General features: G+C 37.6%; 1 protein-coding gene across 1 annotated transcript in view; it reads left to right on the plus strand.

Moving 5' to 3' along the window:
- Positions 1-25,015, plus strand: part of CPB1 (carboxypeptidase B1) — an 85,484-nt gene that overhangs the window by 46,303 nt on the left and 14,166 nt on the right. The window contains exons 2-8 of the mRNA XM_044669465.1: positions 4,121-4,245; positions 11,350-11,449; positions 11,543-11,644; positions 12,516-12,617; positions 15,751-15,861; positions 15,959-16,049; positions 17,795-17,997. Coding sequence (XP_044525400.1) covers positions 4,121-4,245; positions 11,350-11,449; positions 11,543-11,644; positions 12,516-12,617; positions 15,751-15,861; positions 15,959-16,049; positions 17,795-17,997 — 834 coding nt within the window. The remainder of the gene's footprint in view (positions 1-4,120; positions 4,246-11,349; positions 11,450-11,542; positions 11,645-12,515; positions 12,618-15,750; positions 15,862-15,958; positions 16,050-17,794; positions 17,998-25,015) is intronic.

The raw sequence follows: 25,015 nt of genomic DNA on the forward strand, positions 1-25,015 counted from the left end.
CATTGTGTGCCTCAGTTTCCTCATCTGTAAAATGAGCAGGAAAAGGAAATGGTAAACCACTCCAGGGTCTTTGCCAAGAAAAGTTCAAATGAGATCATGACTGAAAAACAATATATGTGTGTGTGTATGTATATATATATATGTACATATATATATACATATATATTTATATAGTTGCATTAATTAAGATTTCCCCTATTTTTAATTTGCATTAATAATTATTTAATGATAATTTTAATTAATTTGCATTAATTAAGATTTCCCTTATTTTTAATTTGCATTAATAATTATTTAATGATAATTTTAATTAATTTGCATTAATTAAGATTTCCCCTGAGATAATAATTTTTACTTTTTAATTTTTGAATATTTTGAATATATTTACATAGATATATATACTTTATCGATATGTATATAAATATATATTTATCTCCCAGTTAGAATACATCTATGTGTGTATTCGTGGACACATATACCTCTTTAGATATGTACACACACACAGCAGCTAGGTGGCACAATGCCAAGACTAGAGTCAAGAAAACTAATTTTTGTAACTTCAGATTCAACCTCCCACATAAATAAGTCTTATGGGCCTGGGCAAGTCACTTAATCTGATTATCTGAGTTACTCACTTGTAAAAATGATCCCAAGAAGGAAATGGCAAACCACCCCTCCAGGATCTTTGCCAAGAAAACCACAAATGGGTCATGAAGAGTCAGACCCAACTGAAAAACGACTAAACGACAAAACTGGTCAGAGGCAGCCCTTGAATCTTGACCACAGTCCATCTCTGGACTCCAAAGGCCAGCCCCCTCTCTCCTGAGCTAGGCTGCCTCTCACTAGATGCCATAATAAAACAAATTTGCAGTCAATGTTAAAACAGTGGACAGAGGCTGTCAACCTGCTTCAGAATTGGTGACAACCATGGGAGATTTTGCATGTAAAATAATTGACCTTCTCCCTCAAAGGAGGAAAAGGATCTGCTTAGAAATAACCTGGAGAACAAGCTGGGCTTTGGGCCAGCTTGAATTTGAGCTTCAAGTGCCATAAGTCATCCATTGTCTCTGAGTTTCTTTCATCCCAAAGCAAATCATATGGAATTCTGTGGCCTTGACTTGGATCCACTCTGAAAGACATGAAAGGAGGCAAAACAACAATGGCAGGGAGGATATTTTCGGTCCTTCCCTTTGGCTTGCACTTGCCCAAATTCCTGTGCTAGTTAATTTTTTAAAGCATCTTCCATGGAATGGGAACTGACATTTTTAATTATATTGATAGTGTCATGGGGCTAGAACTGAACATAAGGTGGCACAGTACAAGCCCCCCAAGGGCTGTCACTGTAACCCTTTCTCATGAATACCCAGATCAAAATATTCCAGCCTTGTTTCAATGTAGCTGAAGAGCAAAAATTGCTTCTTTTATGCCTTTAAAATGAATTACTTCTAGAACTTTGTGCCCAATGTGTTCCCATCATGCCTGGGGCATAGGGGTTAAACTATAGGTTTTTAAGAGTGATAGCTAAGATTTAAATCATGTTTTAAGGTATTTAAACAACTTTACAAATAGTATCTTGTTTATTCCCACACTAATCCTGTGAGATAGATTCTATCATTGTCTACATTTTAAAAATCAGGAAACTGAGGTTGAATGAGGTTAAATGACTTTCCCAGGATCATACAGCTAATATATGAAACAGGATTTGAATTCAAGTTTCCCTGACACCAGTTACAGAGCTTTTTTTTTACTCAGTGGTACTTTTATTATCTCACGTTAGCTTATAGAATTGAGATCCCATGGACTAGGAACTTCTCGTAGGCAAGAATTGTTTCTCTTTATATCATAATGCCAAGCACCTAATAGGTGCCTAATGAATATAATTGATTGATGCATTGGTTGATTAATCATACTCATTATGAGTTAGAATAAAAATAATGGGAATATTGGGCAGCTTAGTAGAGCAGTGGATCACGTCTGGAGTCAGGAAGACTGAGCTTCCTGAGTTTAAATTTGACCTCAGACACTTACTCACTGTGTGACCCTGGGCAAATCACTTCACCATTTGCCTCAGTTTCCTCAGCTGTAAAATGAGCTGGAGGTGGAAATGGTAAACTATTCCAGTATCTTTACCAAGAAAATTCCATGTTGGGTCACAAAGAGGCTAACACACCTGAAAATGAATTACCAACAAATGGGAATGTGAAAATGATTGAAACCTAGATTTGGAAGGGATCTTAGCACACCTTAATTCACTCACCTCTCATTCAAATTTGCATCATCTCTTTAAGCTCCCTGACCAATGATTATCCAGCCTCTGCTTGCATATTTTCAAAATTAAGGAACTTACTATCCTACGGAATCAAATATATATTTTGTAAAGCTCTAATTGTAGGGGACTCTTTCCTTACAAAAAATTAAAATTTGTATCCTTTTCTTTCTCTCCATTAATCTTAGTTTTGGCTCAGAATAAGTTGAATTTTCCTTCCATACAATAGCTCTTTAAAACATTTTTGAGCTAGGTCTCATCCTGAAGAAGTTATTTCCCCTCTCTGGGCCTCTGTTTCTTAATCTGTAAAATGAAGGAGTTGGATTATCTTTGAATTAATTTCTAGCACTAAATAATCAATGATCCCATGTTCATCTCCCACTCATACTTCTCTTCCAAAGACTGAGCATCAGACAGGCAGGCAGTCAACCAGTCAAGAAGCCTCTACCATGTTCCAGGCACTGGACAAAGCACTAAGAATGCAAAAAAGGGAGGCAATCCCTGCTTTCAAGAAGTTTACAATCTAATGGGGGAGACAACTGTATAAAACAAGCTATGTAAAACACCACAGATGGGAAATAATTAAAAGAAAAAAGGCATTAGAATTAAGGGGGATTGGGAGAGACTTCCTATAGAAGGTGGAATTGTAAGCAGGGCTTGAAGGAAGCCAGGAAAGTCAAGGAAAGGATGAGAAGGGAGAGGACTCCAAGGCATAGGGAACAGTCAATGAAAACACCTGGAAGTGCCTTGTTCAAGGAACTGGCAAGAGACCAGCCTTACTGAAGCAGAGTGTACAGCATGGGGTGTGAGTAAAAGACTGAACATGTTGAGGATGAAGAGAACTAGATTACAAAGATTAGAATGGACAAATAGAGGATTTTGTGTTCAATCCAGGACTTAAAAGGAAGCCACTGGTGTTTACTGGATGGAGGGATGGAGGGATGACATTCGACCTGAATTTTAGGAAAAATCACTTTGGCAACTGAATGGATGAAGTGGAGTGGAAAGAAACTGATGGCACCAACAGACAATTGAAATAGTTCAATAATGAAAAGATAAAGGCTTGTACCAGGGCAGTGGTAGCATCAAAGGAGAGAGAAGGCATATTCAGAAGATGTGGCAAAGATGAAGTCAAGCTTTGGCAAAGAATTATAGGGTGAGCAATAGAGAGGAATCAAGGAAGATATCTAAGTTTACCAACCTAGGGGACCAAGAAGATGGTAATTCCTAATCAGTAATAAGAAAACTGGGAAGGGGAGGACTTGGGAGAGAAATGAGTTTAATTTTGCACGTGTTGCATTTAAGATGTCTTCAAGACAACCAGTTAAAGATGTCTAACAGACAGCTGGAGATGCATCACCTGTTCCTTAAATTCCTCGTAACACCATTTCCAAAACTTTCCATTTTCTGCCTATTCTCTCACATGTATTCCAATGTGGCAATGTCCTTTTAAAAATATGAATGAATGAATGAAATATTTATCAAGTACTATGCTTGATGTGCTAAGCACTAGACATACCCATAGAAAAATAAGAGTTTTTACTCTCAAAAAATTGCATTTTAATGGGGGCAACAATAGATATGGAAGGTTTCATCTGCAAGTCAGATAGAGAAGCCTGTGGTACTCAGACCTCCACAGTAGTCCTCTAGATCCAGAGAACAGGAACAGAAGACTCTTGGCTCCCTTATTTTAGAAATGGATTCCAATTGCATTATCTTTTTTTGGTGGCCATAGATTACTGTTCACTGATATTTAGTATGTGAACAATGATGGCAATAATCAGCACAGATTATAACTGCTCCAGATACACATTATGAATATCCAGTACATTTTCTATCTTTTGACCCTTTTTTCAGGTAGATTTCTGGAAACCAGACTCAGCTGAACAAATCAGACCAGAAAGCATAACTGACTTTCGTGTTAAAGCTGACCAAGTTGCCGAAGTTGTCGATTTCCTAGAAGACAAGGAACTAACTTATGAGTAAGCTCATTTATCAACATTTTTAAAAAATTATATTTTAAAGTCTTTTACATATATTTTTTCAAAAAATGTGTAAGATATGGTCTCATTATTAGACTATCAACTATTCGAGGGCAGGGAACTTGCCTCTTCTCACCCCTCTCCAGTTACTACTAGTGCCTTCCCCACCTAACCTTCCACATTTTGCAAATGAAGAAACTGAGGCACAGGGGTTTTAATTGACTTGCCCACAGTCATACAGAAAATCAGTGACAGAAGTTAGAATTGAACCCATATCTTCCAGTTAAGGGTCAGTACCCAGTCCATTTTACCACACAACCTCTATTTTCGATTTGGTTATTCTTCATAGCATTTAAATATTTTTGAAAGACAGTCATTAATAAGAATTTCTTAAATACCTGTTATATATCAGCTCCGGGAATGCAATTATGAAAAATGCCCTAGTCTCTTGTCCTCAAGGAATTCTCAAATATTCGAATATTGGGGAGAGAGGAAGAGAGGAAGAGAAGTAACCTGAGAAGGACTGGTGGTCCAATTTGTCTAGAACAGTGGTTCCCAAAATTTTTTGGCCTACCACTCCCTTTCCAGAAAAAATATTACTTAGTGCCCTGGAAATTATTTTTTTTATTTTAATAGCAATTAATAGGAAAGATAAATGCACCTGTGGCCATCACCGCCTCCCTGGCTGCAGCACCCACCAGGGGGCAGTGGCACCCACTTTGGGAATCACTTGTCTAGAAGGTAGAATGCATGAAAGAGAAGAATGTGAAATATGGCTGGAAAGGAAGGTTGAAACTATATCCTGAAGAGGTAAAAATCAATCTGAGGAAGGGTATCCCATTATAAAGGAGCAGGGAGCCATGGAAGGGTATTGAATGAGGGAATAATAAAGTCAGACATAAATGAGAGATTTTATTTTCTCCTGTAGTCATCAGTCAATTGAAAAGTCTTCATTGAGCACTTACTATGTGTCAGTCATTGTATAAGCATTTGGGATACAAAGAGAAAGTCAAAGGCTGTCCCATACCTCCCAGTATACACATTTTAATGGGAGAAGGCAATACATATGGGAAGTTTCCACTGCAAGTACCCTAAAAATCACTGAGATTGAGGGTGCAACAACAAGTCTGATGGAAATGTATCTTCTTAAGAGTCGTTTCGAGGAATAAAATCATATCCACTCTTTGGCAGTTCCAAGGACTTTAGTGCTAAGAACTTTCTTTTCTGGATCCTTTAGTAGCTGGGGAAGTTGAGAGGACGATGGACATAGCACCTACTGAAGCAATTGCCGGGTCCCATCTCTGGGAGGGTTTTTCCCCTGGACACGGGGTTATGCTAGAGGCAGCTCCTAACCCCTCACAATAATCAATTATTACATTTTCAGCATGAGCAATTCATATCAGCTAGAAATCAGCAAGCCCTACAAATTATGGCTTAATGTATTGTTTTGTTGATTTCTAGACTTAAAGCAGAGAAAATATTACTAAGACAGTTTCCACTTAAAAGTGCATCAAGAATACTTTTTTTTGGAGAACTAGATGTTAAACATTTAACAACACACCCTACCTAGATATGACCAAAGGAAATTAAGTCTAATAATATTTCTGCTGTTGTGAAATATTGGGATTGTTCTCTTATCAACTCTGTTTAATGATATTATCACTCTGTTATAAAGTATTCTGCAGATATATTTAATTATAGAATCATTATTCCAAACACATTTTCTTGAAAGATTACATTGGTGACTACAATAATTTAACGCTAGTATCATACCCCACACAGCTTAGATTTCTGGATATGCCTGAGGGAAGTATTTAATAGGATATTTTAAGGCTTTTTCAAACCAAAAATATGACTGTGCTGAAAGTGTTGTATAATCTAATGTTGACCATCTGTATCAAGGGTTCTTAACCTTAACCTCAGCCTTAACCCCAGCCATCTTCTGGCCATCTGGTGAAGCCCATGGGCCCCTTCTCTGAATATAGTTTTTAAATAATTAAAGGAAATGCCGAAATTTAGTTGGAGGTTAGGGAGAATAATGATGTGGTTCTTTTTTCCCCCCATCCAAGTTCATGGACCCCCTAATATTTTTCGATGGATCCCTTGAGCCTAGGTCAAGAATTCCAAATCTACATTGTAGACCATAAACTAATCTTCTGGGCCTTTGATGCCATCTTTTAAAATCTAGCAGTCTTGTTGCTAAATTATAATTGTTTAAGAAAAACAAGAAAATTAATGACCACGGAATAATTTCAGCAGTCTGGCTCGTGGCCTAATTCTATTTTTATTACTCAAATAGTAAGAGGACCAAGTGGCTGTATTCTCACATCAATCTCCCTTTATGAGCTGGGCACATCACCATCTTTTAGCAGCAGCCTTTCGTGGGAGGTTGTCAGGGCGCTATCTCAGCTAGAACTCAGTGCGATCCCCAAGGGGTGAGACCTTGTTAAGTTCAATTTCTATGTGCTTATGCTTAGTGGATTTGCTGTACATGGCATTCTAAGTATTAAATAATAATTAAGTCCCTTGAAAATCCCCAAGAAGCAGGCCTGCAATATGTCTGCAAGTATCATAAGGAGCCCCTGTGCATTCCGTGATGGCCCCACATGGCAATTCTAAATTAGCACCTAGACGAGTTTTTGTCTGCAAGAATTTATGTTTGTGTGCCTACATGCTAGGAGCCAACTCATGCAAATAATAATAACTGACCATTCTATAGCAGATGGTAAGGCTTACAAAGTGCTTTTATAAGCAATATTTTACTCAAGCCCCACAATAACCCGATGAAGTAGGTACTAGTTATCATGCTTGTTTCACACAGACAATTAGCTGGTACAGTGGATAGAATGCCAGACCTGGAATCAGGAAGACCAAGTTCAAATCCCATCTCATATTTTTATTAGCTGTGGGACCTTGGGCAAGTCACTTCACCCCTCTTCCTCCCTCTCTCCCTCTCTCCATCTCTCTGTCTGTCTGCCTCTGTGCGTGTGTGTCTGCCTCTCTATGCCTCTCCCTCCCTCTCTCCTTCTGTCTGTCTGTCTGTCTCTCTCTCTCTATGTGCCTCTCTCTCCCTCTCTCTATCTCTCTCTGTCTGTCTATGTGTGTCTCTCCCTCCCTCTCTCCTTTCTCTGTCTGTCTCTCCCTCTCCTTGTCTGTCTGTCTGTCTCTGTCTATCCCTCTCCCTCTCTCTCCCTCTCTCTGTCTCTGTCTCCCTCTGTCTCTCTCTACCCCTGTCTCTCTGCCTCCCTCCCTCCCTCTTTCTGTCTCTCTCTCACACTCTCTGTCTCTCTCATTCTCTCCCTTCCTCCTTCTCACTGTGTCTCTTTGTTTCTCTGTCTCTCTCTGTCTCACTCTAAGTCTCTCTCTCTGTCTGTCTCTCTCTCTCTTTCTCTCTCTCTCTCTCCCTCCCTCCCTTCATCTTTCTCTGTGTCTTTAGCTGTCTGTCTCTCTCTCTCTTCTCTCCCTCCCTCCCTCTCTGTCTCTCTGTCTCCTTCTTTCTCTCTCTTTCCCTCCCTCTCTCTGTCTATCTGTCTCTCCCTCCCTCTCTCTATCCCTCTCTCTGTCTCTCTCACACTCTGTCTCTCTCATACTCTCCCTTCCTCCCTCTCTCTGTGTCTCTTTGTTTCTCTGTCTCTCTGTCTCACTCTGTGTCTCTCTCCCTCTCTTTGTCTCTATCTCTATCTCTCTATCTCTCTCTCCCTCTCTCTTCATCTTTCTCTGTGTCTTTGGCTGTCTGTCTCTCTCTCTCTTCTCTCCCTCCCTCCCTCTCTCTGCCTCTGTCTCTCTCTTTCTCTCTGTCTCCTTCTTTCTCTCTCTCTCCCTTCTTTCCTCTATCCCTCTCTCTATCTCTCTCTCACACTCTCTGTCTCTCTCTCATTCTCTCTCTTCCTCCTTCTCTCTGTGTCTCTTTGTTTCTGTCTGTATCACTCTTTGTGTGTCTCTCTCCCTCCCTCTCTTTGTCTCTCTTTGTCTCTGTCTCTCATTCTCTCTCCCTCCCTTCATTTTTCTCTGTGTCTTTGTCTCTCTGTCTGTCTCTTCTCTCCCTCTCTCCCTCTCTCCCTCTCTATATGTCTGACCCCCCCCACTAAGGATAAAAGCCACGTTACGCTAACCCTATTCAGTTTTGCATGGGGCAAGAGAATTCATATTCTTTTGCAGTGGAGTAAGGAAGCTGTTTGGTTCCCACCCCCAGTGGAATAACACCATTTCCCCTTATCATATACATGAATGGTGGCCCCTCTTACCCATTAGGTCAGCACCCCAGGAAGAAGCAAACTCTTTTAATGATAGTCTCTCACCTTATAGTTCTTAAAATCACACAAGAATGTATTAGAGTCTTGATATTCTGAGGGGCAACATGGTGGATAGAGTCATGGATTAGGGGGTAGAAAGATTTAGGTTCAAATTCTGAAAAAAATAAATCTAATGACTGTCAGTGGAAGCCTCCAGGCTCACTTGAGATCACGTGGAAACAAAGCCCTTTGTAAACAGCAAAGCATCATAGAAATGCTATCTGGGATGATGATGCTCCCTTCCACAGGGCAGAAGTCATACCAATAGCTGCTTAGATCTCATTTGAGAAAGAAGAAATTATCTTTTTTTTTAATTCTTTAGATCCTGCTCTTTTCCTAGCACAGATTGACTTGGGGCCAGGGAGGAGCTGCCACTGTGGTTGCCTGGTTTCCTGAAGTTTCCATAAATGCCCATAAGTTCCCATCAAAAGTTCACAGATGGAAAATGGGGGCCTCGAAGTTCAGAGGATGTCCCTGACATACTTCATCAGCATGTCCTTGGGATATCCAGGCCAGATACTGGTCTTTGAAGTGCTGCCACCATTCTCTGATGTATCTAATGAAACCATTTCCAGGGTTAAGGATGCACCCTGTGGATGCCCCTCCACGTGGCCCCCCTCTCTCTGTAGTCTGCCCGTTGTGCTGATCAAGGACGAAGACCTCGCATGTCCCTTTGGGAAATATTTTCCCATGCAAGTAGCTAGTGGAAATGAAGTTACTCTTCCAGTCAGGTGCCTGTAGACTGGAAAATTCACCCAATGCCTGTGCTCCCTTCTAACTCTAAACCCTATGATTCTGAGACCTCTGCTATTTTATCAAGCAAGCAATCAGCAAACACTTACAAAATGGGGATGGGAAGGAAAGCACGTTTATTGAACACCTAATATGTGGTATAGTCCACTCATCGGTCAGTCAACAATTATGTGCTTCATCTGAGCAGGCACTACATTCTGGGAATACTAAAAAAAGGCAAAAAATAGAGGTTTTGCTCTTGAGCAGCTCACATTCTAATAGTACAGACAATGAGCAAATAACCAGATGTATTCAGGATAAATGCAGTGTAAAGAAATAGTAATCCCAGAGGAAGGCACTGGAGGGAAGGAAGAGGGTAATGGAGAAAAGCTTCTGGAAGAAGAAGGTGAGAATTAAAGGAAGCCAGGTAAGGCAGGAGGCAGAAGTGAAGAGGGTAAACACTCCAGGCATGACGCCAGGCCATTGGAAAGGCAAGGGGAAGGGTCTTCAGATGAAATGTCTCATTGGATCAATGGAGCCAGATTGTAAAGGATAAAGACTATAAGAGTTTAGGTCATGGCTCTGAACTAGAAAGGACCAGTTTCAAGCACCAAGGTGGCATCTCTGGCATATTCTGCCCCTTGTCACCCAGGCAAGTCATTTAATCTCTCAATGGCTTTAGGCAACTCTCTAAGTTAGAGATGGGCAAAACAGCAGTCCATCTACATTGGTAAAATGGCCCTTGAATAGAATCTTGAAGGAAGTCCTGGATCCTAAGAGGCAAAAGTAAAAAGGGAGAGCTTTCTAGGCATGGAGACAGTCAGTTGAATGGTATCCAGACAGAATATGGGAATAGGAAGTAGATTTCTTTTGGAAGGGTATAAGATGCAAAAGGAAATGGCAAACCACTCCATCTCTGCCAATAAAATCCCAAATGGGGTCACAAAGAATCAGATATGATAGAACAACAATCATGAAATCTCAGAGGAATTGAGTTTGATGGTATTGATGCTGACCTTTCCTTTAAAGGTACCATATCAAACTAAGATCTATCTATAGGTCAAATGCAAATTGCTACTTTTCTTTTCTGAAAATATATTTTTATAGCCTTCTAATTGTCTGCATGAAGGTAAATTAAATTATGCAATAGTAAAAAAAAGTAAAATAAAATGTAAGTTTCTTGAGAGCTAGGACTGTTTCACTTTTTGTTTTTTATTTCCAGAGGTTAATTTAGTGCCTGTAATATAGTGGGCATTCAATAAATGCTAATCGTATGGAAACGTGTTGAATAAATTAGGAATGTGAAACATTAAGAAATCATAGGTCTCATATGCTCAGTATGGATTTATTTTGTCTAGTTATTTTGGTTTTATAAAGAAGGGCTTTTGATGTATGGGGGAAAGAGTTTAGAGCAAAGAAAGAATCTAGTGATAGTAATGCTGGAAAAAGAAAGAAAAAAGAAAAGAGGAAAAAGGGCATCAATAAAACATTTTTTTAATGTACAGAAGAGAACAGAGGATTTTCAGAAGGAGACAAAAATAAGCAGGGTAGATTTGAAACTACTACATTGAGTTTGTCATAGTCTTTTTAAAATAAGCCATGAAATAGGGATTTTGGATTTCACATAAAAGTGTCCCTATTTTTAACATTTTAAGACATCTGTCTCAGTACATAAATGTTTGACTGATGTGCTGTGTGTCAACCCAGGTAGTTGATGGCATTCTTATAGTCTATGGGGTATAGGTTATGGAAGGAAGTTCAGATGAAAAAGAATGAAAAACTCAATTAATCTTGATTAAAAAAAAACAATTCCTGAATACTTAATAGTAGGAGATCAGGGTCTACAAAGCATGAGACCAAGTTGAGCTCATGTTATGCACTTTCTTTATGCAAAGAACTTACTCATGGGCCATGACAAAAAGAAAGGAACAAGAATGAATAAATGGCAAACCAACAGTGACCCAAGGACATAGACTTATGAGGGGGTGACAATAACCTTTAACTTACTGGGGAGCCACAACTCTTCATTGGGGAGGAATATGCCTGTTTTCATTTTGGGTTCCATACTTCTTTGTTGCAGGGTTTTAATTTCTGACCTGAAAGAAATGGTTGCAACTCAGTTTGATAGCCTTGTTCGTGCCACTGGACACAGTTATGAAAAGTATAACACCTGGGAAAAGGTATGAATTTTAATAGCCATTCACACCAAATTTGTGAATTATTCTGGAAATCAGATCAACTACATCATTGTCCTCCATGGTCCTGCTTTTCAGATCGAGGCTTGGACTGAGCAAGTTGCTCAAGAAAATCCCGAACTTGTCTCTCGAAGCACTATTGGAACCACATTTGAAGGGCGTCCTATGTACCTTCTCAAGGTAATAATTTTTAACAATGACCCAGGCTGCTTGAAGTGTCGGAAAGCAGTGAATTCTAATCTATTAACATCTGGTTCACTGCCTCGCTTATCCCAAGAATTATGTCATAACTCTTCCTGTTCCCACCTTCTACAGCCTCCTTCTTTACTACCCCCTGGGGAATCAAACAGATTCTTTGGCTACTTTTATCATATGTGGATTTTCTTAAATCATTATTTTGATTTACTGAAAAGGAAAAATGCAATAAAACAGGGGAAATTCTGACCTATAAATTTAACCACATTCCTGTAAGCAATGTAAATGATCATCTACCTTGATGAAATTGTTCTCTCCCATCTGTTGTTTGCAAACCCCATTTGCTAAAGAGATCCATAAACTTCAGTCTATCAGACAACATCACAAAATGTACTGACAATTTGTTTGTGTCTTCTTCAAAAGCCATTTTCATCATTTAAATCTGACAAACAAAATTATTAGGATCGAGGCACATAAGAGGCGGGAAAATTCCTTTGTGGCAAAGGCCACAGCAATCATAATTATTTGTATAATTATCTTAGTCATATCATTTAATAATATCTGAAAATAGCCGCCAAGTGAATGAAGCAAGGATAATCAAATGTCCTCTGAAAATATAAGCTTGTCAACCTTAATAAAAATAATAAACAGCCATGTAAGCCTTCAGTTCCAGCATTGCGATTGTCTAGAGGCAAGAACATTCTGTTCCCGTATCGTGTTTTAATTTAATCATGGAATATATCTCTTGCTGCTGTCAAGTTTCACCTGTTGAGTACCCAAGCCCAGTCTGGTGATGGAATGCTTTCCACTGTATGGCAGATGAGTTATTGTTTCCTTTTTCTTCTTTTTGCAATAGATTGGAAAAGAAGGTTCAAACAAGCCCGCCATCTTTATGGACTGCGGTTTCCATGCTAGAGAGTGGATTTCCCCTGCCTTTTGCCAATGGTTTGTGAGAGAGGTCAGTCAGTAAATTTACCTATTGATTTGTTAGAATTTTTAAAATTTTTGTTTGTGATTAGCCCAATTCTTGATTATCTCTTGGCATTGAAAAAGAATGATCACTTAAATGATCCCAACATCTCATTGTAATAAGTGTTTTAACCTTAGCCCCATCAGACCTTCACAAGGTAAGATCACACACCAAAAGGGTGACCTTCAGGGTCATCTGGTCCAATTGATCCATTTTGTAGATTAAAAAAAAGTTAGATGATTTCCCCAAAAATCACACAAGCTCTCATAAGATGCTGAATCTGAGCCACTTAGGAAAGTTCAGCTGCACCAATGCAAAGTTCCTAATCCTTCATGCCCTAGAGAGGATCTTTTCCATCCTCTTTGGTTCTTTTAAACTTGTAGATAATTAAAGGGACTTGAATGGCTAGTCCCAAAGATACAGAAAGCATTATGTATTATAATAACTCATAATGAAAATACATATGTTGATATTCTCACAGATTCTGGCACAGCAGACTTTCATGTGCTTTGGGCTCCCAGAAAAACAATGATTAAAAAAATACAGAGTTCATTAAGTATGGGTCAAACACTTTAATATCCATATAAAGAAGTCTAGAAATGGCAACCATTTAGTAGTTCAATGTTATCACAAGTCCCATAGTGTTTTGGAGAATGAAATTTGTTCAAAAAATGTGAATCCCTTTAGCCTACGCCACATGACCACCTTACAAGGGAATAGCACTGGTTGCCAAATGAGTCCCTTAATATGGTCTCAGGGTATATGGTTATTTTTCATAGTAGAAGAAAGACAATAGACAAAGAGGTCTTCACTATGTCAGTATTTGAAGTTAAGAAAATCTCCCCCATGCCACTCGTGAATTCTTAAGATCATTGGATCATAGGTCTAAAACTGGAAGGGATGTTAGAAGTCATCTAGTCCAATCTCTTTTTTACAGATGAGGAAAACTAAGGCTCTGAGAGGTAAAAATGACTTGTCCAAGGTCACACAACTCCTCCCTCTTCTTGGTTCTCACTCTGTCCTCTTCCTACCTATTTGATCATTCTTTTGCAGTCTCTTTTGATGGTTCTTCGTCTGTATTATACTCACTAACTGGGTATTCCCAAAATTCTGTCTTTAGCCATTTTATTCATGTGTGTGTGTGTGTGTGTGTGTGTGTGTGTGTGTGTGTGTGTTCACTCAGGTATTTCTTCAGCTCTTAAGAGCTCAATAACTTGTGAGTTGGATCTTGTCAACTCCCAAGGAACATAGATCACTCCCAGATCTATATATCCATCCCTTACCTTTCTTCTGAGCTCCAGTCCCACAACCACCTAATGAAACTTTAGAATTTGATGTCTTGTAGTTATCTCAAATTCATTTTATCCAGAACAGAACTTGTCTTTCTCCTTAAACCAACTTCTCTTCTAAACTTCCCTGTTCCTGCCAAGGGCACCACCATCCTTCCACTCACCTAGTTTCATAACCTCAAGGTCAGAGTTGAATCCTGTCTCGCCTTCATTCTACTTCAGAGTTACCAAATCTTGTAGTTCCTTTCTCCATACATCTCTCATATTTGTCCCCTACTATCCTCTCACACTGCTACCATCCTAATTTGCTAATAGTCTAAAGGTTCTCTGAACTATCATAATAGACTCATAATTTGTCTTTCTACCCTAAATCTCTTCCCATTCCAAAACATTCCATACACAGCTGCCAAAATGATTTTTCCTAATACGCAAGTCTGCTCTCTCCATCCCTTACTTAGTAAACTCTATTAGTTCTCTTTTGCCTCTATGATCAGATATAAACTCCTCCATTTGATACTTAAATCTTCTCACTAACGGTCTCTTTTCTACCTTTCCAATACTCTTGCATGTTACCCCCTTTCAAAAGTAAGTCTTCCTGCTTTTCCTTACATAGTCTGTCTTGATACTTCTGGACTGACTGTCTCCATGCCTAGAAAGCTCTTCCTTTTGCTCTTGCTTCTAAGAATGTCTGATTTCCCTCAAGGTTCAATTCAAGGGCCATTTACTATAGGGCATCTTTTAGAAGGAAGAAGTACCTTTTCTTGTATATACCAATTCAGGTATATTTTTTTCTTCCTCCTTTAGCATGTAAGCTCCTCAAGGGCAGAAACTATATAATTATCCTTTTTTATCTTAGAATGCAGCATAATATCTGCCACATGGTAAGCACTTAATATATACAGATTGGTTTATTGAGCTGCAATTTAAATTCATGTCATCTAACTATAGGTTCAATATTATTTCCCCAATCCAACGATACCTCCCTCTTCACTACCAACAGTGAGAGCTTATGAAGGAGTGATGGGGAATAGCCATCCCTACTCCACATCTAGATATCCATTCTATTGGTCTATTTTCCACAGAAGCTAAATTAGGCTACCAAATATATAGTAAAGAACAGCTAGCTCCCCTCAATAAATCATTCATTACTCTAACAATATTTTCTTTGATTATGCCAGTAAAGGAGTATGCTTTATACTAGCAGAGAGAGAAAATAACTTAAGTGGTGAAGGTGACTATATAAATTTTCTTAAATCTCATATTTTGTTAGATTTCGATTCACTTTCAAAATAGAAACAAAAAGTTTCCGGGTAGAAGGAACATCAAGCATCATGAAGTCCAGCCTAGAGCTGAATAGGAATCCTCTCTTATGACAAACTCAATGATCATCCATCATTAAAGACCTCTAATTAAAAGGAATCCTCTGTCTCCTAAGCCTACCAAAATCTACTTTGAGAGAGCTTGAATTATTTGGAAGTTTTCCCTTAGGACAAGTTAAAATCTACTTCTCTTCTACTTTCATCCATTACTCTCAGTTCTACCCTCTGCAGCTAAGTAGTACAAGTCTAATCCCTTCCTCTAAGGAAAAAAGACTAAAATAAACAATTATGAAGTTTCTATGTGAGATAAGTGGGAATAAGTCTGAAGCTTGGGTGGCATAGAAATTGTCGTTTCTAATAATGATTAGATAAATTTTTAAAGTCTCTTCAATGTTACTACTGTAATGTCTTTGGGCTCACCAAAGGCAAAGATTTTATGTTCATTTAAAATATATCATATCTGCTTATGCACATCAATTTCCATCTAAGTGATGCACTGAAATTATTCTTTAGGCTGTTCGTACCTATGGAACTGAGGTCCAGATGACTGATCTTCTTGACAGACTGGACTTTTATGTCCTACCTGTTTTCAACATTGATGGCTATGTCTACACATGGAAAAAGGTACCCCTACCCCTCTTCTTGTCTAGGGATTCATTTTATGAAACTGAAAATAACAGCTTTTCTTTTTCCATTGGCATAACTGTGTACCTTCTTTCAGAACCGAATGTGGAGAAAGACTCGGTCCACTATTTCAGGCAGTAGTTGCATTGGTACTGACCCCAACAGAAATTTTAATGCTGCATGGTGTGGTAAGTATCTTTCTGACAATATGATACTTTTCTACCCAAAGGCAAAATGCCTTAAGTCATCCCTAAAGAAAAATAATTTTTGCATACTATCAGAAGGGATTACAAATATTTAGCTTTGAGTTTTCTTATTTGGGGGAAATACTGATGATAATCAATAGTTTGTACTTCTCCAAAAGAAAATAATAATAATGATGTTAGCAGGATTTCTTGATAGCTATTCATTTGTTTCATGTATATATATATATATATATATATATATATATATATATTATATTCTTTTCAAAGTCCTACTCTGCCACTTTACCACAGAGTGGAAGTTACTCTGGCTTTTCAAGAGCTCTATTCTAGCAGATCCTACTAAGGTCAAAAGGCTTCAAGTAGTACAACATCAGCTTTAATTGCCTCTCCCTCAGGGACATTGAATAATGTTACTCTGTCTTTAAGAGGAAATGGAATTTTGCAGAGTTATAGTTTAACTGTCATCTGTGAAGACTATGAAGCAACTGGAAATTTCACTATTATTATGGAGTCTGTTTTAAATGTCATGGTTAGAGTGAAAGATGAGCAGAAGCCTATGGGAAAAGAATTTTTTCTGATTTACTTCATAAGTAATACTTAACAAAGGAGGTGGGGGCTCAGAGCTAATTGATGTAATTTTAGTAATTTATGAGGGAATATCAAAACATACCCTTCTGTTGCATTAGGATATGGAATAAGAATTAATAATGTAATGTGTTAAATAGAAAGCAGTGAAATGGGGGTTTTCTATTGTTAAATGGTATAGTAACCTATACAGCCCGCTTGACATTCCAAAACCTGCCACATATTAGATGGGTATGGCCATAAACTGTTTGTTTTCATTCCAAGGACCAATGCAGCTAAGTTTAAAGAGGCTTATTATCAACATTTTGATTAATATATATGCATATATATATATATAATTTTGCAGTATTAATGAAAGAGTATTAATGGAAAAAGGAACATTGGATCTAATTGTATATGGATTTTCATGTTAACCTGAAAATATGTCACCCCATAACTTAATGTAAAAGACTTGCTCTACAGGCTTTATGCATGCCTTACCCAGAATGAGAGGGAGGGGATAAGAGTGAAGAACTATGATTTTAGGCATTTTCATATTAACAGGAAAAATATCCTCCAATCAATCTCATAGTAAAAGATTCTATAGACTTTTATACATGCACCATGTACAGCTCACAACATTCTTTAGAGCTGCTGGACCACATTAAAATATAAAAATGTAATTAGAAAATATTTGTAAAAATAAGATAAAATACATTATAAAGTAGTTCATGATTTTCTAAATGTGGTGACCTTTTGGAATCCTTATGTACAGTTTACTACTTGAATTTGACACCACTGCCTGATACGTTGTTTTTGTTTGGAGGAAAGACCTATAATTTCATCATTGGTGAACTCCCAGTGTGGAAACCCCCTCGACCATTGCAGATTGATGCACATTCTGAACTTTATCATTTTAGGGAGTTACCTATGGCACCAAGTGATTAAGCGATTCACCTATGGTCCTAAAGTCAATATGAGCCAAGAGCAAGACTTGGATGTAGGTCATCAAAGCTCCAAGATTTCCACAAATGCTTGAAAATTATTTTTAATGCTCTTTTTTAACTCTGGCTTTTGACTTTCCAGCTTGAAGACTTAATATGCTCCTAGGAGCACCTCAATCATGAGCTATAAACCATTAATGATAATGTATGCTCTTACAGAGATTGGGGCCTCTAACAACCCTTGTTCGGAGACATACTGCGGACCTAGTGCCGAGTCTGAAAAAGAAACCCAAGCCCTGGTTAACTTCATCCGCCAACACCTCGATTCTATCAAGGCCTATGTGACAGTTCACTCCTATTCCCAAATGCTGCTGTTCCCTTACTCGAAAAGTTATACTCTCACAAAGAACCACGTTGAATTGGTAAGTAGGCAATAATGTCTCATTTTTAAATGCCAGAGAGAAAAAAAATATCATGACCAACAAATCTATCATTTCTTTATTTCTTTATTGGGTCTTTTTGTAATGCTTAGAGGAAGAAATCTAAAGGAATCATTTCCAACAGTTGATATATATTTTCAAAGAATCTTGGGTGACCTAAAACAAATTGGCAGAAAGAGAAGTGAATTTGTTGTTTGTGTATCCATTAAATTCCAAAATGAGGGTGGCTCTACTACCTTTGATGGCAATGAAGGATTGACTTGTGTGACTCAATTATAGAAGCTATTTGGGATAATCAATGAATCAATGAACTTAAGAATTTATAGATTTTAATCACTTTGTGAGTGATGAGTATCATGAATTTATTATGTCAAGGATTCTAACTTTTCAAAATAACTAGACTGAACAGAGGTAGAATTTAGTAGAGATCAACGCAGATTTTGCCCACATTTTCAAAATGACCTTGAATATGACATTAAAATTTCAAAGAATTAAACATAAATTCTTCCACTTGCATTTAAAATTCCCCTCATAATATAGCTCCAATTTACCTTTCCTACATTTCTACCCATTATATGCCATCTATGAATTCTGCAACTTAGCCAAACCTGTGGTTCTTCTTATGTGATATTTCATCTCATTCCATCTCCTAACTCCATGCATTTCTTTGCACCCCACATACACACACCTAGAATGCCCTCTCCATTCATAGCTCATAAAATCTCCATTTTCTTTCAAAAATCAACTCAAGTGCTACTTCCTAAATGAGATTTTTCTGGATTTTGCAAGTTACTTACTTACCCCCATGCTACCAATTTCTTTAAATACATTTTATATTTATCCATGTATATGTTGTTTTCCCCTAGAATGTAAACTCTTTGATAACCAGACCTATTTCCTTTATTCACTATATTCTAAAAACCTAGCATAGTCCAAGGTCCATCATCATCATCACCAGCATCATCAAAACTAGCATTTGTCTAGTGCTTTACAATTTTCTGAGCAATGCACCCATGTTACCTCATCATATTCTCATCACAATCCTGGGAAATAGATGCATAACATCCACATTTTACAGCTCAGGAAATACAGCCTTAGAGAAATTATGTAACTTATCCAGGGTCACACAACTAATAAATGACTTGAAGAAAGACTAAAACTGAGGTCTTCCTGATTCTACTCTATCCACATAGTAGTCATTAATAAATGTTTATTAAATAAATGAGTGGGTGAGTCTTTAGCTTTCACTATATCTTCAGGTAAAATGCCTAAATCTCAATGAATGAATATAATCAATCAATCAATACCTTTAGTTCAATTCAATATTAAGTGCCAGGAATTGTTTTAGGTGTGGAGGGTACAGAGGTAAAATTTAAACAAATCCTATTCTCAATATATTTATACTAAATGGATAAATATCAAGCGTTTACTAAGCTAGAAAAGGGGAAGGGTTCAGGGGGGAAGATCATGTGTATAGTTTTAGTCATATTGAGTTTAGAGGACAACCATATTGAGAAGTCCAATCGGCAGTTGGAGAAAGGAGACTGGACATCAGGAAGGAGGTTAGGACTGACAAATAGATCTACAAAGAGAGGATAATTGGAACCAGGGAAGCAGTATAAATGGAGAATGAATGAGAGCCCAAGAACAGAGCCTTGGAGGATCCCCATGGTTAGTGGGTCAATAGGGACAAAGACCCAGTAAAGAATTCAGAGAAAGAGCCACAAGACAAATAAAAAGAGAACCAGAGAACAATGTCATAGAAGTATAGAGACCAAAGAGTATCAAGGAGAAGAGGGCTATTCACATGGTCAAAGTCAACAGAAGTCAAGAAAGATGGGGATGGGGCAGCTAGGTGGCATAGTGGATAGAGCACTAGGTCTGGAGTCAGGAGAACTTGGATTCCAATCTGGCCTTAGACACTATCTGTGTGACTTTGGGTAAGTCATTTAACCTTTTTGTCTCGGTTTCCTCATCTGTCAAATGAGATAGAGAAGGAAATGGAAAAACCACTGAAATGACGAAACAATAACAAAGTCACTTAATTTCTCGGTGTTCTAGGCAATTCTTTAAGAAATTACTGAGTGCCAATTTACATTAGTATAGGAAATTTCCTCATATGGGAGTTCTTTATACCAATGAAATCACCAGTACCTATCCTTACGAGAGATAAATAATTTAACACAATAATGTAAGACCTATCCCAAGCAAGACACAAATAACATATAAAGATAAAAATGGTCATTTCCAATTCAGGAAGAACCAAATTGAAAAACCGGAAATTAAGGAAACATCTGGCTTTCAGGAGTAGGAACTGTTGTTCCACAGAGAAATAATGTAAGGTTTTATTCATTTATCTAAGCCAAAACATTATATTATTTAAAGGATGCCATATATTATAGCTTACTCATATGACTAATGCTTAGAAACAGCCAGTATGTAAATCCAACAACCATAAAAGGTGGGATATTTTGTTTTACATTAGAGAAATTTGTTTTATGTTTTTACTGAAGAATTGTGTAACTATAAATATAGCTTTAAAATAAAAAATAACATACATAATTCTCGAATAGTGGTAGCTAGAAAATATAGGATCACAGGATCTCCAATTTGGTAGACTCTATAGTCCAACCCCATAACAAGCATCCTTTCTATAATAACCCCAATACCAGTAGTGATCCAGACTTTGTCTAAAGGCCCCCAGTGATGGGAAAACCAGTAGCATCCAAAGCAAACCGTATCCTTTTTAACTAAGGTTAATTGTTAGGAAGTTCTCATCCAAACTCAATTTTCCCCTTTCAATTTTTACTCACTGTTCCAAGTTCTGCCCACTGAGTCAAAGACAAAAAGCCTAATTCCTCTCTGGACAATCTTTTTTTAATACATAAACTGAGATTGATGCAGATATTCTTTTAATGTATTTTTAAGCTTCTCATCAAAGAGAAGCCATGTAGTAAGAAAAAAAAACCTGAATGTGGAGTCAATGACTCAATGTCAGAATCCTGGCATTGAGACTCACTATGTCATTGTGGGAAGGTCACAACAACTCTCTGAGCCTTGCCTCAGGTCCCTGAACTATAAAATGAGAATATTGGGCCAAATAATCATTGATGTTCCTTTCTCATTTAAATTCTGTGATCCTTGGATTTTCTGACTACATCCCATACAGAACCACATAGATCATAAATAGTAGAGCTGAAAGAGACTTCAGGGACTGGTCATCTCATTACATACCAAAAATGAGGCCAAGATAGGAAAAAATGATTTTTCCAAGGTCACATCACAGTTGGAAATATATCAAGGGGCAGGTAGGTAGCCCAGTGGATAGAATCCTGGACCTGAAGTAAGGAAGATGCATCTTCCTGAGTTCGAAACTGGTCTCAGACACTTCCTAACTGGGTGACCCTGAGCAAGTCACTTAACCTTGTTTGCCTCAGTTTCCTCATCTGTAAAATGAGTTGGAGAAGGAAATGGCAAACCACTCCAGCATCTTTGCCAAGAAAACTCCAAAAGTTAGACACAACTAAAACAACTCACAGAGATTGACAACAATAACGAGTATTTTAGAATATAGTTCTCCCAATTCTCAGCACAATATGCTCAAGAGTCCATCAATATTTCCACTTTTTAATTATTTCAGAACTATTGTGTTACCAAGTAAATAATTTTAAATTCTGCTGTATCTCTTACTGAGAGGACCCACTTACACACTATTTATCTGTTTCCATCTGCCTCCCCAGAAGAATGCAAGCTTTTTGAAAGTAGAGATAGTTTTTGTTTTGTTTTCCTAACCCCAGTACCCTGCACAGAGTAGACACTTAAACATGCTCATGGACTTGGCTCGAACTTGGCTTCTTCTGCTTTGGCTGAGATAGGATTGAGTTGGATTCCCTACTACAGGAGAAAAGGGGAAAAGACTGGGATGAGCTGGCTTTTTAAAAATGTAAATCCACTTAAACCATGAAATAGCAAAAAGCTGGAGTTATAAGAAAACAAGGACAAAATTGTAAAATTAAAACTAATTATATACCTAAAGACATTAATGAGTAAGATACCAAAATGAAAATTTTTAAATTACTTTTCAAAATTAACCAACATGTCTTGTTCATTCTGAGACAACTTACTATTTCTATAAACTAATATAAATATTAGTGAAGAAAGCCTTATCTCAAAACATTCCCCTGAGATTTTTTCCATCTTTTCCTGCCAATATAACCTATTGTCTTGTGAAGATTCCAATCAGTTTTATTATCTCTGGCAGAATCTACTTAAGTCCCTTTAGAATTGAGGTTATCATCCAAATGGGCCCTGGACACTGACCACCTAGTATTCTGGACTACTTTAAAGTCTCAAAATTGTTTTCAAAAAATAATAATAACCCAGTAAATAAATCTTATCTTCAGAATCTCATGTACTATATTTCCCATTTTCTGTAGGAATTTAGTCCAAGAAAAGACTCAAGTTTTAAGGGTCAGAAGGTCTTAATCAAATCTTTTTATATAACATGAATAAATTGTGGAAGCACATGGACCATAAATACTACTAGAGATGGCTTCTTCACTTAAAAATCAAGAAAATTGGGCTAAAGTAGGAAAAGGCCAGGGCTCCTGGAAACCCATATAAATAATATTGTCCTAAATTACTATTTCTTATCATAATTAACAACAGAAGCTCCAAGGAAAACGGCCATCAACCTCACCCCCTTCCAAAGGCCAAAAACACAAGCTATGAAAGTGTTATTTTATCCCTGAGGTTTATTTTTATCCAGACATAACTAGTAAATCAAGGGAGAAATAAAGTGTCTGTCACTCTTATCTCCTTCTCAGCGTGATGACAGGTGGCTCAAGACCTTCTTCTGTTCCTAGTGTCTAAGTCAATTCCATCCATTGAGTTCAGAAATTACCTTCAGGTTTATTTAGTTCTTTCTAATTAACTCTGTTCCTGATTTTTCTTGTCAAGTGATACTCAGGTGGACCAAATAACAAAATCCGAAGTTAGAGGTATTCATTTCATCCAAATTCAAAATGTCAGCTAAGAAAAAAAATGTCAGCTAAGTCCCATTCTAATCCATTAAGCATTTATTTAAGTTTCCAATATGTGCAAGGCATTACCCTCAAGGAGCATATAGCCACAGATGTTAACTTTTCAAAAAATTGTTGTTATTCAGTCATGTTCAATTCTTTGTAACTAGTTCCTTATGGTTTACTGGGAAAACATACTAGAATTTTTTTTTCCATTTCCTTCTCTAGCTCATTTTACAGATGAGGAAACTGAGGCAGAGTTCAGTGACTTGCCCAGGGCCACACAGTTAGAAAGCATCTGAGGCCAGATTTGAACTCAGGAAGATGACTCTTCCTGACCTCAAGCTCAGCACTCTAGCCCCTGTGCCATTTAGCATCTAAGAAACTTATGAGATCTTTTAAAAATGTCCTTTTTAGCACAATTCCTAATTTGCTTCATTTGTTTCTCTAAGGTACAATTCATGATATGTGATAGATTATTATAAATATGAATGTGTACCTACATTATCAAACATATGTGTTATGTAGAAGATGATATATTCACTATATATATATATATATATATATATATTTGTATACCTTAACAAAAATGAAAAGATTACTTACTTAATATAGAAAATCTGGGTTCCAATCCTGACTGTACTTTGGGTATGCCATTAATGTTCAGTTTCCTTATCTTTTAAATGAAGGAGATAGGCAAGAACCAAGATCTCCTTTGATTCTAAATCCTTTGTTCTGCAAGGGCTCTCTGGCATTTTTAGCTCCTTTACTGGAGAAATAATTTCAAGCCAATCAGTTTTAAACCTGTGATCTGTCACTAAGGATATTCTTTCTTCTTCCCTCTACCCTTGCCCAAATTTATCTTATTCCTCTGGGAAGGAAGGAAGGAAGGAAGGAAGGAAGGAAGGAAGGAAGGAAGGAAGGAAGGGAGGGTGCAGAGAAACCAGTTTAAAAATCTCTGTTCTTTCTAAGGTCTCTTTTAGCCAATCTCATGAGCCCCCCCAAAAAAAATTACAAAAGATATACTCTGGGCGGCTAGCTGAGATACATATACATCAAAGTGAGCAGCAACACTTCCCCAGATGGACTAGTCACTTCATTCAAAGGTAGTTGCAGATAGAGGTGGAGAATCTAATTTTCAAAATACTTGGAGTAGATGAAAGAATGAAGAAGAATAATGGGGAGATTTTAAGGCAAACGGACTAAGTAAACAATGAGAAATGTTTCTTTCCAACCTGGAAGGTTCAAGCAAAGCCTGCCCTTCTTGAGTGAGAAGGACTAAATAAATATATTCCTTCTTTCTCCCAAGAGTCAGGGCTCCCACAGCTGTTGCAAATAGTTGTCCTGTATCATTTAAATAGAAGAAGGGAAGCCAAACTAGGAGAATCTAAGGAACGCCCAGAAAAAAACTCAGTCATATGATTGCTGGCCCCAATCCCAGTTCTGAATTCATCCCTTTCTAGATGGTGAAGTCAGGTTTCCATTACCACACTACCTCTATGCACAAGTTAGGCAAAGACTTTCTTCTGCCAGGTACAGCTGGCCATGATGGTGGTGTAGAAGAGACAGAAGAGAACTTACCAGCAAATGAAAAACTAATCAATCACTGGTCCCAAAGCCAGGACTGAACAATGACTGTAAACCTATTACACTAAGTGTATTTGTAATTTTTGTTGCATCATAACATTTCTACCTTTTTTTCTAATCAGTCTGTACTCTTTGATGGTAAAAGAACTGACCACTAAGTTCAGAGCTAATTTAGAGTCCAATTCTGTCATCTTGAGACCAGCCAAAGTAGAAATGGAGCTGATGAAATTGCCAGGGTAACAGATGGAAACATAGATGGGGAGAAAAACAAAATTAGTCTAAGCAGAAGATAAGAATTCTGTCTGACTCGGGGGATTCCTATTAAAAACAATAAATCAAATAAATGTTTATGGAATACCCTGAAAAAGCAAAGTTGTAAGTATCTGGGGTTT

Source organism: Gracilinanus agilis, chromosome 3 (genome assembly GCF_016433145.1).
Source record: "Gracilinanus agilis isolate LMUSP501 chromosome 3, AgileGrace, whole genome shotgun sequence".
Taxonomy (NCBI): Eukaryota; Metazoa; Chordata; class Mammalia; order Didelphimorphia; family Didelphidae; genus Gracilinanus; species Gracilinanus agilis.